Below are 13,939 nucleotides of genomic sequence, written 5' to 3' on the forward strand. Positions count from 1 at the left end.
TGCAAATACTATTTGACCACAGCTGACCCATTTTCCTAATGTTTCTCTCCTCACTCGTTTGTTCCCAACGTTCATCTCACTTAAATGTCTAAATACTGCTTTGTTTAATAAAGGAGGAACTCCCAACCATGCCATTCATTTTATCCTTAGCTCTGCACAGCAGGCTGTATGAGTGTCTGGGAGATGCTTCTTGTGTTGGCTTCAAACATGAGATTTGATATTCTAATTCTTGATAGCACTTGGATTTTATACAGGTTTGAGGGCATGTAGTGTGTTTTGTGTGTTTCTGTGTGTCTCTGTGTGCACATGTTGGGTGAAGATGAAGCTCAGACATGTGTCCTGTACCACCTCCCCTGTACATTCTCCTAAATTGTGTTCTTCATGTGTGGTTTTTAGCTCTAAGGCTTACGAGGCAAGAGCACTCTGCCCCGACACTGGGAGATATGATAGAGAAAGTCCTGCCAGGTAAATAACAACCGGAATCTGAAACATTATTCTTCATAACCACATCATATTTGAGGAAATCGCAGTATGAGTATAAATAAAGGTACCATAAAATAATTTTGACAGACAATGTGAAAAAGCAATGTTTGCTCTATTGTGACATTCATTGTTTTTTCACCTAACACTAAAAGGAGTGAAAAGCAACACTCTTGCTAACGGCTAGCTGGTCATTTTTTTTGTGTTTACCCCATTTACATATTCCATGAACATGCTGCACTGATGTATGTGTATTGCATGATGATGTCTCTGCCTGTCTTGACAAGCAGTGGACAGGATGAGTTGACTCCCCACACCTTTGTGCTGTTACTCCCCCCGGTCCTGCACCCCTCCCTCTCTCCATCTTCTTCCTCTGCCTGCAGCACGTTTCCTCCCGCACTTTAATCCTGACGCTTCAGCCCCTCTTGTAGGCCAGACACCATCTCCAGAGGACGATGCAATCATCAGAGACCTGCTTCCGGAGGATGCCGGCATAGATCACCAGACGGTTCACCAGCTCATCATGGTGCTCATGAAATTCATGGCCAAAGACCAGAGCAGTGCCGAGGCAGACATTGGCAGTGCCAAGGCTTTTAACACAGTGAAGCGTCACCTGTATGTGCTGCTGGGCTACGACCAACAGGAGGGCTGCTTCATGATTGCACCTCAGAAGATGCGCACCTCTACCTGCTTCAATGGCTTTATTGCCGGCATTGCACAAGTAACTGACATATAATCTGCTGTCACCTTTTCTGGTATTCTGGTATAACTGGTATATTTAGCAGCTAAGGTAAATAATATAACAGTGAATGCTGATGATTTTACCTGTTGTTTCCTTCAGGTGATGGACTACAATATTGGTTTGGGGAAGCAGCTGCTCCCCCTGGTGGTTCAGGTCTTGAAGTACTGCACGTGTCCCCAGCTAAGACACTATTTCCAGCAGCCACCTCGATGCTCTCTCTGGGCCTTGAGGCCACACATCAGACAGATGTGGCTCAAAGCCCTGCTAGTTATCCTCTACAAGGTATTCTTTGTTTCACTCTGTGTTAGTGGGATTTCATGGCATGGATCATTAATCCAGCCTCCCAGATAAATGTTTTTTCACCTCTTAGTGAACACTGAATCATGCTGTTACATATTTTCTTTCAAACGTATGATATACAGAATGAATTACAAAGACGATAACATCGCGTAATTTATTCTTCTGTGCACTACAGTACCCTTACAGAGACATGGACGGGAGTAAAGTGGTCCTCCATCTGATCCACATCACCATCAACACACTGAACGCCCAGTATCACAGCTGTCGTCCCCACGCTACAGCAGGACCGCTCTACAGCGACAACTCCAACATGAGCCGCTACAGCGAGAAAGAAAAAGGTAAAGAAAGAAAAATTATGTTGTTTATCTCAAATAGTGATGGGCGGACCACCGGCTCTTTTCACAGTATATGTTCCTTCGAGTTGATACATGTAGATATATTGAACCTTTCAGTCCTTAATATTTCTTGCAAAATATGATGTCAGTTTTTCCATTACACTGATATTGTACATTTTACAGCCAGTGCTGCCTGCCCCACAAAATTTCTCCTGAATGCATTCCCAGTTATTATGTTAAAGATAAATGGTAATTTTTGTCATTTTCAATATTTATTTAAATGCACTGATTCAGCATCCCACTTGTATGTAGGTGGGGTATGTAAGCTTAAAGCTGTTACAGAAATGCCACTGACTAACGCAGCCTCGTGCTGCATTCATGTGGTGTGGGAATAATCAGCTAACACTCAAAGCAATAAAATACAACACATCGTCTTTGTAGCGTCCATTTTGTTTCCATATTACAACGTAAAGGGGAACACCACTTATATTAAAATTTCCAAAATGTTATTTTCATGGCCTTGGAGCGTTCAATCAATGTATGTGAACATGAGCTACTCTCTCTCAAAGCCAGAAACCAGAGAAGTAAGTCTCAAACTTGTTATGTCATAGGCTTTAAAATCTGGAGGTGCTCCATAAAGTGTCTGTTTTCTTTATCAAAATGAGTTTTATTCTGTTGTAGTGTTCTTAGTTCTGAAACAGAAAATGTACCAGTATACTCAGAACATTCCTCTGGGTGCTCTTAGTCTCATCTATAACAATTTTCCCAATTTATTGTCGATGTAGAACCTCCAGACTTTATACTTAATGTCATCACAAATTTGAATTTAGCATTCTAGCTTTTGGATTAAAAATCTTTACTCATATTTTTGGACTGCCTTAGACCATAAGGATAACCTGAATTTTGAAAAGGGCAGTAGTTCCCCTCTAAAGCTCAAGTACTCTGCCAAGTCAGAAGAACGACCATCTGAGGAGCATGTGAATGCATCCTTTCATCCTTTGGCTGGCAAAGGTCTTGACTTAAGTCTGCTTGTTCATTGAGTGCCATTGCTGCATTAAGTTATGACATGTAACAGTTTCATGAGCACTCGGACATTTGACAGGCTGGCTCACTACATACTGAACACGAGATTCATTTGGTCATCTTTGCACATCTTTAATTTCAAAACCTCCAGTTAGCTGTACAGTTTTTAAAGGATACTATTTATGGCTGCAAATTATGACAACATTTTGGAAGTAAAAGGTGTTACTGTACAGTGTAGATTATAACGGTAAAATAGGATGAATACGACAGTCTTCCGACTAAATGTCTCTTCCAATGGATATTTGCTTGCCTCTTAAATGCAGAACTGATGCTACTTTTTTCTCCATCTTAGAAGAGGACAGTGTATTCGATGAGTCAGACGTCCATGACACGCCGACTGGTGCTGCTAACAAGGAGTCACAGACCTTCTTTGCCCGCCTGAAGAGGATTGGTGGCAGCAAGTCTGTGAAGTACCAGCCGGTGGAGCTGAATGCCAAGAAAGGTAAGAAGCGGAGGCTTTCAGAGTCAAACACAGTATAACAGCAGAGCATATTCTTGAGAGATTACAGGAAGGCCTCACTTTCACTCTCACTTTTACTTCTGTGTGTCAGGTGAAATTGAGCTGTCGGAGTACCGTGAAGCCAGCGCCCTTCAGGACAGCATTCTGCACTGTGTGAGGGAGGAGAGCACCAGGAAGAAGCGGCTGCAGGCCATGCACAAGCAGAAGTCTCTGGACATCTCCAACACTGACTCCATCCTCTTCAATCTGGACGAGCACCGTCGTAAATCCTGCATTGATCGCTGTGACATGCAGACGCACCCTGTGGTCCTGCCCCCATCCTCAGCCACATCCCACGGCAGGCATCACGGTAAAGGTTCATCCGACGGCTCTTCGGTTCGGGCGGAGGGCAATGATGCTGTGGATCGGCGAGGCTCCAAGCCTGTCATCCCAGAGGTCCGCCTCAGCTGCATGGAGACCTTTGAGGACAAGTTGGACCTGGGCTCACTGTCAGGATCAGGTCAGGGGAAGGAGGACCAAGACCTCATTGACCTCTCCTCTGACTGCACCTCCATCCCAGAAAAACACTCTCTGCTCTCCATGTCCGACAGTGACTCCTTGGTTTTTGAACCGCTGCCTCCTCTGAGGATTGTAGAAAGTGATGAGGAGTTTGACCTTAACACCATCATAGCCTCCAAGTTCAACGGGAGTCCAAAGCTCTCGACTTCCCCTGCTAGCAGCAAGACTTTGCGACTGTCTCCTGTGGTTCAGGTGAGTGTAGAGGACTGCTCCAGTGACAAAAAGTCCCCAGACCTGATGGTGAGAGAGGGAGGCTCAGAGCTTGTGGTGACAAAACCAAGCGGCGTGACTCCCAGCGCCTCCCTGGATCTTCCTGACCGACCAGAAAGTGTCTGCCATGAAAGCCCCATGACCCTGAAGCAGAAGAGAGACCTGCTGAGGAAGACCCCACATGTCCCTGACACCTCGCTAGATGACATGTGTGAGGAGGTAAAGGCCGGGATGGGACCGGGGACAAGTCCCTCTGGTAGGACCATCTTCTTAGACATCCCAGAGGACAAAGCAGAGCCTCTGTCCTCACCAGAAAAAAGCAATATTGACAGCAATGATGAAGAAGAGGATGGGGATGATGAAGATGATGACGACATGGGCGATGAAGCGGACAGCGACCAAAAACCTGACAATGCGGACGAGAATGATGAGGCAGAGTTTAAGATCCAGATTGTCCCCAGACAACGGAAGCAGAGGAAGATCGCTGTCAGCGCCATCCAGAGGGAATACCTGGACATCACGTTCAATATGTTCGACAAGCTGGGTGGTGAGCAGACCACAGAAACCGGTAAGATCGGAGGACGGATAAAGATAATCACTACATTACCAGTGTGCGGGTCAGGTGCTGTGTAATTAGTTTCAGAAGGATTTTTTAAGACAATGTCTAAGATTTGAGGAGACTTATCCAATCCCTTTGAAAAGCATAATCACTCTTAGTAACAGTGTAGTTGAACAACTTTAACTAAACTTAAAGGAGCATCCCAGTGTTTTTTTGTTCAAGTTTTAGCCCGATAAATACAAATCACCTACTATACTATGAATCACAGTTAAAGGATGGATCCATTATTATCTATTTAGGTTGTTATAACATTATGTAGCTTCCCAGTAGTGTACTTTATGTATTAAAATCTGATCATTCAAATTTTGGTTAAAGTACATATGTTTAAGCATCAAAATGCTGTTTTCCCATGACCTGACATAGGTTTTTGCATATTTTTATAAATCAACTTGCCCACCTACTGTGCCTCTTTATGACCGAGCCAAGCCTTCTTTCAGGTTTGTGTGTTATCACTCTTCCAAATTAGCTATATTCCTGTCACCCCCAAACCGACACGGAGGCTAAGCAGTGTACTGCTGCGGACACCACCGTTGTCAGGATCCAAAAGTCACACAAAAACACAAACAAACTAATCGATCAAGGCAGCAGAAGACCAGCAACTCCTGTGTTCTGCAAGGTAAAATTACATTTTTTTGTCCAAGGAGTCTGGTGGCTTTTAAAAGGACAATTCAGTACTCATTGGGAGTTAGAAAAGTGATTCAAATATTACACTGACCATGGATGAGTACCTCACACAACCCAGCCTCACCACTCTAACCTATGTCACTACTTTTTGCTAACAGCTGAATGGGTGTTTCCATTTAAAAAAACAAATGCACCCACCCTGAAACCATTTTGCAAACCAGCTGATGTGTTTTAGAAATCCTTTTTCCATAGTTACAGGCCAGGCACCCTGTGGTTTCCCTTTCTGCACAATATGAAAATCAATTAGCAGACTGTGATAACTTGTGTTAAATCACTTACACATCACATCACATCACATCACGGCCTCGCTCCAGGCTTAATCACTGACCTCCTCACAGTTTATGTTCCTAACAGATCACTGTGTACTGCTGACTCTCTCACATCAACTATGAGTGAACCGCGGTCTAGGACTGAAGCCTACAGTGATGCTGCATTCAGTTCCTTCGTTCACGTCTCCCTGTAGATCTGATAATCATGTGCACCTGACTTACAACCTCGAAAAGAAAACTTATCTTTTCAAACTTGCACCAATCTAGAAAAAATACTGTATTTTACCTATTTATTGTGTGCTATATAAATAGTTTTATTATTATTTTGTCATGATCAATTTTCGTCATTGTTATTATCAATTTCGTCATTTAAAAAGGAACCCTAACCCTAACCCTAACCCTTACCTAACATAACATGTTTGTGTTGACCTCACGCCCTGTTGATTTTAGTCCTTTGTTTGCTTTCCTGACTTCCGTTTCTCTTATCCTACACTGAGCTGAACTGCCACTTAGATGGATATCTCTCACTGATGGGCTCCAACGGGTTCCACCAGGCTCTGATGGGTTCAGACACCAATTCAACACACTGAATCGGCCAAAAAGCTACCAGTAATGGCCGACTGGTGCCAATGGTGCAGCACATAGCACAAAAACTAGGGCGATAGATGCTCACAAACCGGCCGACATTGACCTATGGCCAACAGTCGGCCTGGTGTGTCAGGGCTCTAAAGGATACATGATTTGTTTTAAAGGAGATGAATATTGTCAACACACAGGTATGCTCCTTTAAGTTTTTAGAACTTAAGTGAACTCTGAAACACGTTAGCTGCCTCAAATCTTCATTTAACCAACCATGGCAGCTGTATGGATTTCTGTGGTGTGTTTCTATGTGTGTGTGTGTGTTCACTTTCCTTTCATACTAACACTTAAGAGGTATTTTTAGCACACATCAGAAGCTGTTGAGCTATATAATGTAACTTAATATAAAACAAGTAGAAGAGCAAGACCAAAGATCAGACTGCAAACTGTGATTTTCTAAATCTGAACTGGTGGCACAGGAAACAAAACACTAAACTTCTCATAAGACACTGTCATAAATTAGCACTAAATAAACTTTATGGTAGCAAAAGTGGTGCTTATCACGACTGAATGTATCTTATGCAGTTCGTTACTGGCATATAACAGCACATATTCTACCCTGCCCATTATTTACCCATGTTGCCTTGCAGATCACAAAGTTCTGTCTACATTGGAAAAGCCACGAGAATCTGCCTCGGCCCCCACACTCGAAGCTGCTATGCCTGAAACAAGCCATCGCTCTTCAGTATCAAGTAGGATCCAATTTTGCGTCCTAATTTCCTTATAAACTTTAAATAATTTGAGTGTTTTGGTAACATGGTAACTTTTATCAATAAATTTTTTATATTTGCTGAAACTGTCACTATGTTTACACAGCATTAAATGAAACAGATAATCTGTGAAAATAAAAATTATATTACTCTGTACTCTATTGGGTTGTTGCACGTATAATGGCCTTATTGCACCTGGACAAAAACAACCAGAGCCGAGGAGTTTCTTATTTTACATCTAAACAGTACGCTAAAATATTTTTTTGAGGACATTTGAGGTGAGAAATAGACAGTGCAGAAACAGAATTTTGATTCACATTTGATCAGTGCTGTCTAGTTTGACAGTTTGACTGCAGTTCATGAGCAGTGATTGACATGAATGACAGCTGTGGGAGATTCTAGCGAATGCCATTAGAGGCAGAAGAAAGAGGAGGAGGGATGTGATTTTTCCCATATATCATCTCTGTAATGTACTTATTTCAGAATTTGGTGACAGTTCCAGCAAATATGACACAAAGTTATTTTCATAAAAGTTACCAACTGTAGCTTCAATCGACCATTTTCAAAACAGGTCATTTGTTTCTCATATATAACCTGTGCAGACAGCAAATAAGGAAATTATCTTTTGTAGTCTTGATGTCAGAGCTGGAAATACGCAATAAAATCACATAATATTATTTGACATCTAATAAAGCCAGTAAAATTCCTGACCAAAAAAAAGTTTTATACATTCATTTTCAAATTAGTTTCACTCTAAGGTCCTGTTACAATGCTTAACTTAATTTTGTCTTTATGCAATAATAAAAATCACATCTCTTTTCATGTGCGTCTTACCTGCAGTATTTCCATGTAACCACATATACCTGTTGCTATTGATGAAACCGTTTTAGCAGGTACTTCATCCCAGGGGTCTTTTTTTGTGTCTGACCTTTAGCTCAGTACCGTCAGGTGAAGCGAGGCTCTCTGGGCGCTCTGACCATGAGCCAGCTAATGAAGAGACAGCTGGAACACCAATCCAGCGCGCCACACAACATCAGCACCTGGGACACGGGTCAGTCACTGTAGACTTTTCCTTATCCTATAATGACCCCCTGAGGAAATATATATCTTACATATATATCTATATCTATCTTTGATTTAATTACTGATATTCTTCCTTTGCAGGTCCCACAAAGACCAGTTTGCTCTCTGCGCCGAGCACAGTCAGCATGTTTGTTCCTGCACCAGAGGAGTTCATTGATGAGCAGCCCACCACGATGTCTGACAGGTGATTGAATCAATCAGCAGCTGTACTTGTCTTGACACAGGTCATTGTGATCCTTAAACTGGCCTGTTTTATTTCTTTGCAACGCCCCAGGTGTCGTGACTGTGCAGCCGTGCTGGAGGAGTATGACGAAGAGACTCTCTGCCTTGCAGTGGTCGTTCTCTCCATGTTCATCCACCTCAGCCCTGATTTGGCTGCTCCGATGCTTCTCGACATCATGCAGTCTGTGGGCAGGTACAGCCGCTCCTGCAATCTGCATCCACACAGCACTCCACCGTTAAATGAAGTTTCATAACTCACCCTCAGAGCTCATGCATAATTCATCCCCGAGTCCTAATCCACTGCTTTAACTCCTTTCAGGTTGGCATCTAGTGCCAATTTTTCTGGACAAGCTGAGAGGTATGAGACATTAAAGCCGTCACGCCAGCGTTCACTGTGCTTATAGTCGAGTTTAATAATAGATGTGAAGTGTGACCGCCTGTCCATCACAGCCTTTCTTCCTGTGATGCTTTGCAGTATGTTGATCCCAGGGAATGTAGCAGGTGTAGCCAAGCAGTTCCTCCGCTGTATGTTTCACCAGCTGGCCCCTAATGGCATCTTGCCCCAACTCTTCCAGAGTAACATCAAAGGTCTGCTCATACTACTGACTACTGAAATTCCTTCACATGTGTCTGCACTATTTCTGTAGAGACTTAGCATGTCTTGTTGCACTGACATAACCTGTAATAGATGCATATTTTACTGCTTTACTTTACATATTCATTTGAATATTTTTTCCATGATGATAAGTCTAATTAAATAGTTTCCTACTGGACATACTGTCACCTTCATTCTTTGTATGTCTATCTTTATTTTTTCTACAGACGGCAGTTTTCTGCGAACACTTGCATTGTCCCTGATAGATTTTAATGAATTGAGTTCTGTTGCTGCCCTCAACATGCTGCTGGAGGTGGGATTTTTTTTTTCTCTACATGCAATTGTGTTGAGTCATTTAACCAGCAGGAGGAGCTCTTGTCAAAGCAAAAGCTTTTGAGGCTCCAGCTACAAGCACAGCATAAGCCCATCTAAAACAACAAATCACTGAGGCATCCAAGAAAACCTTGCCTCACTCTGCACCACTGTACCAGTTTATTGTTGCTGTTCAGCTAAATAAATGACACAGATGAGAATTGGTGCATGAGCTCATCCAAGCAATCATCTTTGCTTCAGCGTCCTAAATCCCCTGCTCTCATCATGAGCATTGTGATTGATCAGGACTGAATGATCAGTTAAATGGAAATATTCTCACTTATACAGTTTCATTATATAACCCTGTTATGGTTTATGCCTCTGTGCCCTCCAGGGCCTGAACAACAAGAAGAGTCTGCCAGCAGGGGGCACAATGTTGCACTGCCTGGACAACATTGCCACCTTCATGGAGGCGCTCCCCATGGACTCTCCTAGCAACCTGTGGACAACCATCTGCAACCAGTTCCAGACCTTCCTCACAAAACTGCCCTCCGTGCTTCCTCTGAAGGTAGATATCGACTCTTCCGCTCACTTAGTCATGGTCTGATATGGTCTAATGTGATTATGGCTGGAGGAAAAAGCATCTCGCAGCGCCCTTGTCGGGTTCAATAGGACAGAGTCTAAAAATTGTAATTGATTTGACTCTGACGCTTTTGACCTTGGGGGTCAAATTCGTGTACTATAATCAGTTTATTAATGCCGACAAATTTAAAGTCCAGGAATATGGCTGATGCACCATGAAATAAACTTTTGCAGTTGAACACCTACTGACAGTCAAGATTTTTCAAATGTTTTATGCAATCTGTGCATCTCATTAGTGCCCCATGGATTCCAGTTTGAGGATAATCATTTGTCTTCTGAAAATCCCAACTACAAATGCAACCCGGGTAAGCCCACTGCATAATTATACATACACATAAGTCCAAACCCTGGCTTTTAATATCTAACGTTTTCTCCCCTTCTTCCACCTTGCAGAGCCTCCTGGAGCCTTTCTCCAAGCTGCTGAGTTTTGTCATCCAGTATGGCATGTTCAGTCTCACCTACCTCGTAGAACTGTGCGGACTGTGTTACAAAGCCTTCAACAAGGTACTCTTGAGTGTGTTTACATATCATCTGTTTATGTATGTATGAATAAAGCCTGTGTTGACATCCAGCCTTGAAAGAGTTAAACCTTTTAAACTAATCTGCAGTGTTAAAAATGTTGAGCTCCTGTTTGCAGGCCTCTCGCTCATCACTCTTTTGGTGCTACACCTACTTCCCCGACTCACCAGTCAGCCAGAAATGTGGCCACGTGTCACAGATGATTAAGTAGGCAATCAGCTAGTATTGATTAACATGATTAGTTGGTGTGCTAGGGCCGACAGTGTGTTTCTGAGTGGCTGTCTGAGACAGAGATGGAGCCAGGGCTGTCTGCACTGCTGGACCAGATGGATCCTCAGTCCTCCACCACTGTCAGCGCTGCATGCTTTATGTCTCCTGCAGTATTGATTTTCTACACCCTCTTTAATTCCTCACCGTATAATATCCGCTTTTCAAAACCCGGAGTCACTAAGAGCAATTGCTTCTGGAACCTGTCCTGTGCAGTTGTTTTATGGAGAGGTGAGGTTTCTGGGAAGCACAGTTCAGTTATCTTTAGAGGTCAGGTTTTTAAGGACACAAAGTCAGGTTCTCTGGACCTGCTAAAGTTTGTCACACCACGCACCATTCGTCACAGCCACACTGCACGATACACCAAATGCGACTGGGCCCTCTAGTTTAAGAACAGCCCATGATTTGCTATTTACCAAATGGACATGCTCCATTAACTTTTAATTATGAGAGTGCCGGGTACAGGTATGCGCATTAACAAGTGAGAGTCAGGAGCAGCTCTGCATTCTGTAAGAGCGGGGAACGAGCATGTGCCTGCGCCTAACATAAGCAAACATGACTGCATAGAGAAAGAGAGAGGCAAAGTGGAAGCCAGAAGATGACAGTGTGGTTTGTAAACAGGCAGCTGGGCTTTGTGTGGAAGGGATGAACAAAGAGAGCAGCCTGTCCTCAGGGAGGGAGAAGGCAGCCTGACAGCCTCATCTGAGCTGCCTGGGACTCTGGGAGGAGAGATCTGGACTGGCCTAAATCTACTCCTCAGCTTCACTATTCTCTGTCTATTCTCTGTCTCCCTGCCTCCCCTCCCTCCCCTCTCGCTGCCTGTCCTTCCCCCTCTATTCAGGCTACAGAGTTTATGCTCTCCTCGCAGCATGAGTAAGGGAGAGTGATAATAGAAAAAGGCAGTCTTGCTGCATCAGTACATTTACTCCACTCTCTATCTCCTTGCATCCAGGAGAGAGATAAGTTCTACATGTCCCGCATTGTGGTGTTAGAGCTTCTGCAGGCTCTCAAGTTCAAGTCTCCTCTGCCTGACACAAACTTGTTACTGCTGGTCCAGGTAAAAAAAAATGCAGTTTTGTGCACTTCAGTTTACACGAACCAAATAAATCACAGTATTTTATCCTGACTACAAATCTAAAACCTGCTGTGGAATTTCTCAGTTTGTTTGTGCAGATATCGGTACACGGCTAGCAGAATCCACCATCATCCAAAAGCACATGATCGCAACGCTGCCGGGGGTAAGACTTTACCCGATGTGTGTTTGGAGCTTATTAGAATCCGCCTCATAAAACAGCAGGACATAAAGATAGATCCCACTGTGATTCCTCCTAAAGGATAAACTGTTTTTGTTCTCCACAGTGCACAACAGCAGCCATGGAGTGCATGAGACAGTATATAAGTGAGCTCCTGGACTTCATTGCAGATATGCACACGCTAACCAAACTTAAAGTAAGTCTTGTTCTTTGTGTGAGTGCCACAAAATGTGTATTATCTTATCATATGCAAAGTTTTATCCTTCCATATTTTGCCCATTGTTCAACCTTATCTTTCCCATAATCCAAATCTGTTACTCAGAGCCATATGAAGGCTTGCTGTCAGCCGCTGCATGAGGACACTTTTGGAGGGAACCTGAAAGTGGGCTTGGCACAAGTTGCTGCCATGGAGATCAGCAAAGGCAATCACCGTGATAACAAAGCTGTGGTCCGTTATCTTCCCTGGCTTTATCATCCGCCATCCACCATGCAACAAGGGTAAGAATGACAGAACTACAGATGAGTTCAGTGACTTAAAGAGTCAGTCCACCCAAATGACATGAAGGCACATTTCCTCCATTGATATTTAGCTTCGTTTGTCCATGTTGAAAGATTAGAAAAAGAAGAAGCTGCTGACAGTTTTTTGATGCCAGATCATAAATCTCAAAACCAAATATGTTTTTATGTAACTTTGGTGAACCACATGTTAGTAAGACTTACTGACAGTGAAATATTGAGTAGAGAAATATGAGAATCAGATTGTATAGAATTTACTGTGGGCAGATTTGTGAAACTAAACTTCAATGTTTTTTCCCTGCAGACCAAAAGAATTCATCGAGTGTGTGTCCCACATCCGCCAGCTCTCCTGGCTCCTTTTGGGCTCCCTGACACACTGTGCCCTGCACCAGGGCTCCACCTCCTGTATGCCCATCCCTCTAGATGCCGGCTCCCACATCGCAGATCATCTTATAGTCATCCTTATTGGTTTCCCAGAACAGTCAAAGGTCTGGCAGAAGTGAATCCCTGTAAATGACCCCACCCAGGATTTGATTAAATGATCTATAACCATCTCACCAGCCTTCTCTGTTTTGCTCTTGATCTCTGCCCCCAGACGTCGGTGCTGCACATGTGCTCTCTGTTCCACGCCTTCATGTTCGCCCAGTTGTGGACCATCTACTGTGAGCAGGCAGCCGCTGTTCCGTCCCTGCAGAACCAGAACCAGACAGAGTTTTCCTCCAGTGCCATCCTCACTGGCCTGGAGTTCTGGAGTCGGGTTACACCCAGCATCCTGCAGCTCATGGCCCACAATAAGGTGGTGAGTGCTCTGCTGATTATTTTAAGGCAGGCAACTCTGGTATTTTTCAGCCTGGACCCTCTTTTCTGGTGTTTTTGTGTCTAAAGAGACTAATGGAGACAACAGTTTTTAGAATCGGCGCAAGAGTGCTGCAGCCAGCAGCAACAAAACAGGCTACAATGTGACCACTGGGGCCATCTGTGCACCGTCAATTTATGTCCACTTCAGTGCTTGTTATAGCCACTGACAGGCTCAGGTTGTTATTATAAGTGTCTAACACCATTATGGAAAGGAAACTCTGCAGAGTTTGTTGAGGAGTAAGATCCTTTTTTAACCTGAAATTGCCATTGTCAAACCCACCAGACTCCATTTAGATAAGAAGTAATTTTAATGTGTATAGAGCGGCATATTTTCACATCTAACTGGGTGAATTAAGGGTTTGTTTCAACCAAACCAGAGTAGGTGAATGTTGAAACAGTGTAAGGATGAACCAAGACAGGTATAGTGGCTTTTAATTTGTTTCTGTCGACTTTAAATAAAGTGTGTTTTATGATGATAAAATACCTGTAGAGCTGTTTCTGGTTAAACACAAGGGATCTTACTCTTAAACATAGGTCGTCTCTGTAGGGATCATTTCCATAATACTGTCAGTGACAAACAAGC

The 13,939-nt window shown here is 43.4% G+C and overlaps 1 protein-coding gene across 2 annotated transcripts in view; it reads left to right on the top strand.

Annotated features, from left to right (window-relative positions):
* LOC126401424 (protein unc-79 homolog) overlaps positions 1-13,939 on the top strand; it is a 43,254-nt gene that overhangs the window by 27,387 nt on the left and 1,928 nt on the right. For both annotated transcript variants that reach the window (XM_050062663.1, XM_050062664.1), the window contains exons 27-48: positions 397-465; positions 864-1,201; positions 1,322-1,504; positions 1,698-1,860; positions 3,233-3,382; positions 3,492-4,736; positions 6,970-7,071; positions 8,024-8,140; positions 8,254-8,356; positions 8,447-8,587; positions 8,714-8,752; positions 8,870-8,982; positions 9,217-9,302; positions 9,696-9,869; positions 10,180-10,248; positions 10,337-10,447; positions 11,682-11,786; positions 11,890-11,967; positions 12,089-12,178; positions 12,305-12,480; positions 12,803-12,986; positions 13,094-13,297. In XM_050062663.1, coding sequence (XP_049918620.1) covers positions 397-465; positions 864-1,201; positions 1,322-1,504; positions 1,698-1,860; positions 3,233-3,382; positions 3,492-4,736; positions 6,970-7,071; positions 8,024-8,140; positions 8,254-8,356; positions 8,447-8,587; positions 8,714-8,752; positions 8,870-8,982; positions 9,217-9,302; positions 9,696-9,869; positions 10,180-10,248; positions 10,337-10,447; positions 11,682-11,786; positions 11,890-11,967; positions 12,089-12,178; positions 12,305-12,480; positions 12,803-12,986; positions 13,094-13,297 — 4,040 coding nt within the window. The remainder of the gene's footprint in view (positions 1-396; positions 466-863; positions 1,202-1,321; positions 1,505-1,697; positions 1,861-3,232; positions 3,383-3,491; positions 4,737-6,969; positions 7,072-8,023; positions 8,141-8,253; positions 8,357-8,446; positions 8,588-8,713; positions 8,753-8,869; positions 8,983-9,216; positions 9,303-9,695; positions 9,870-10,179; positions 10,249-10,336; positions 10,448-11,681; positions 11,787-11,889; positions 11,968-12,088; positions 12,179-12,304; positions 12,481-12,802; positions 12,987-13,093; positions 13,298-13,939) is intronic.

This window comes from Epinephelus moara, chromosome 14 (assembly GCF_006386435.1).
Source record: "Epinephelus moara isolate mb chromosome 14, YSFRI_EMoa_1.0, whole genome shotgun sequence".
Taxonomy (NCBI): Eukaryota; Metazoa; Chordata; class Actinopteri; order Perciformes; family Serranidae; genus Epinephelus; species Epinephelus moara.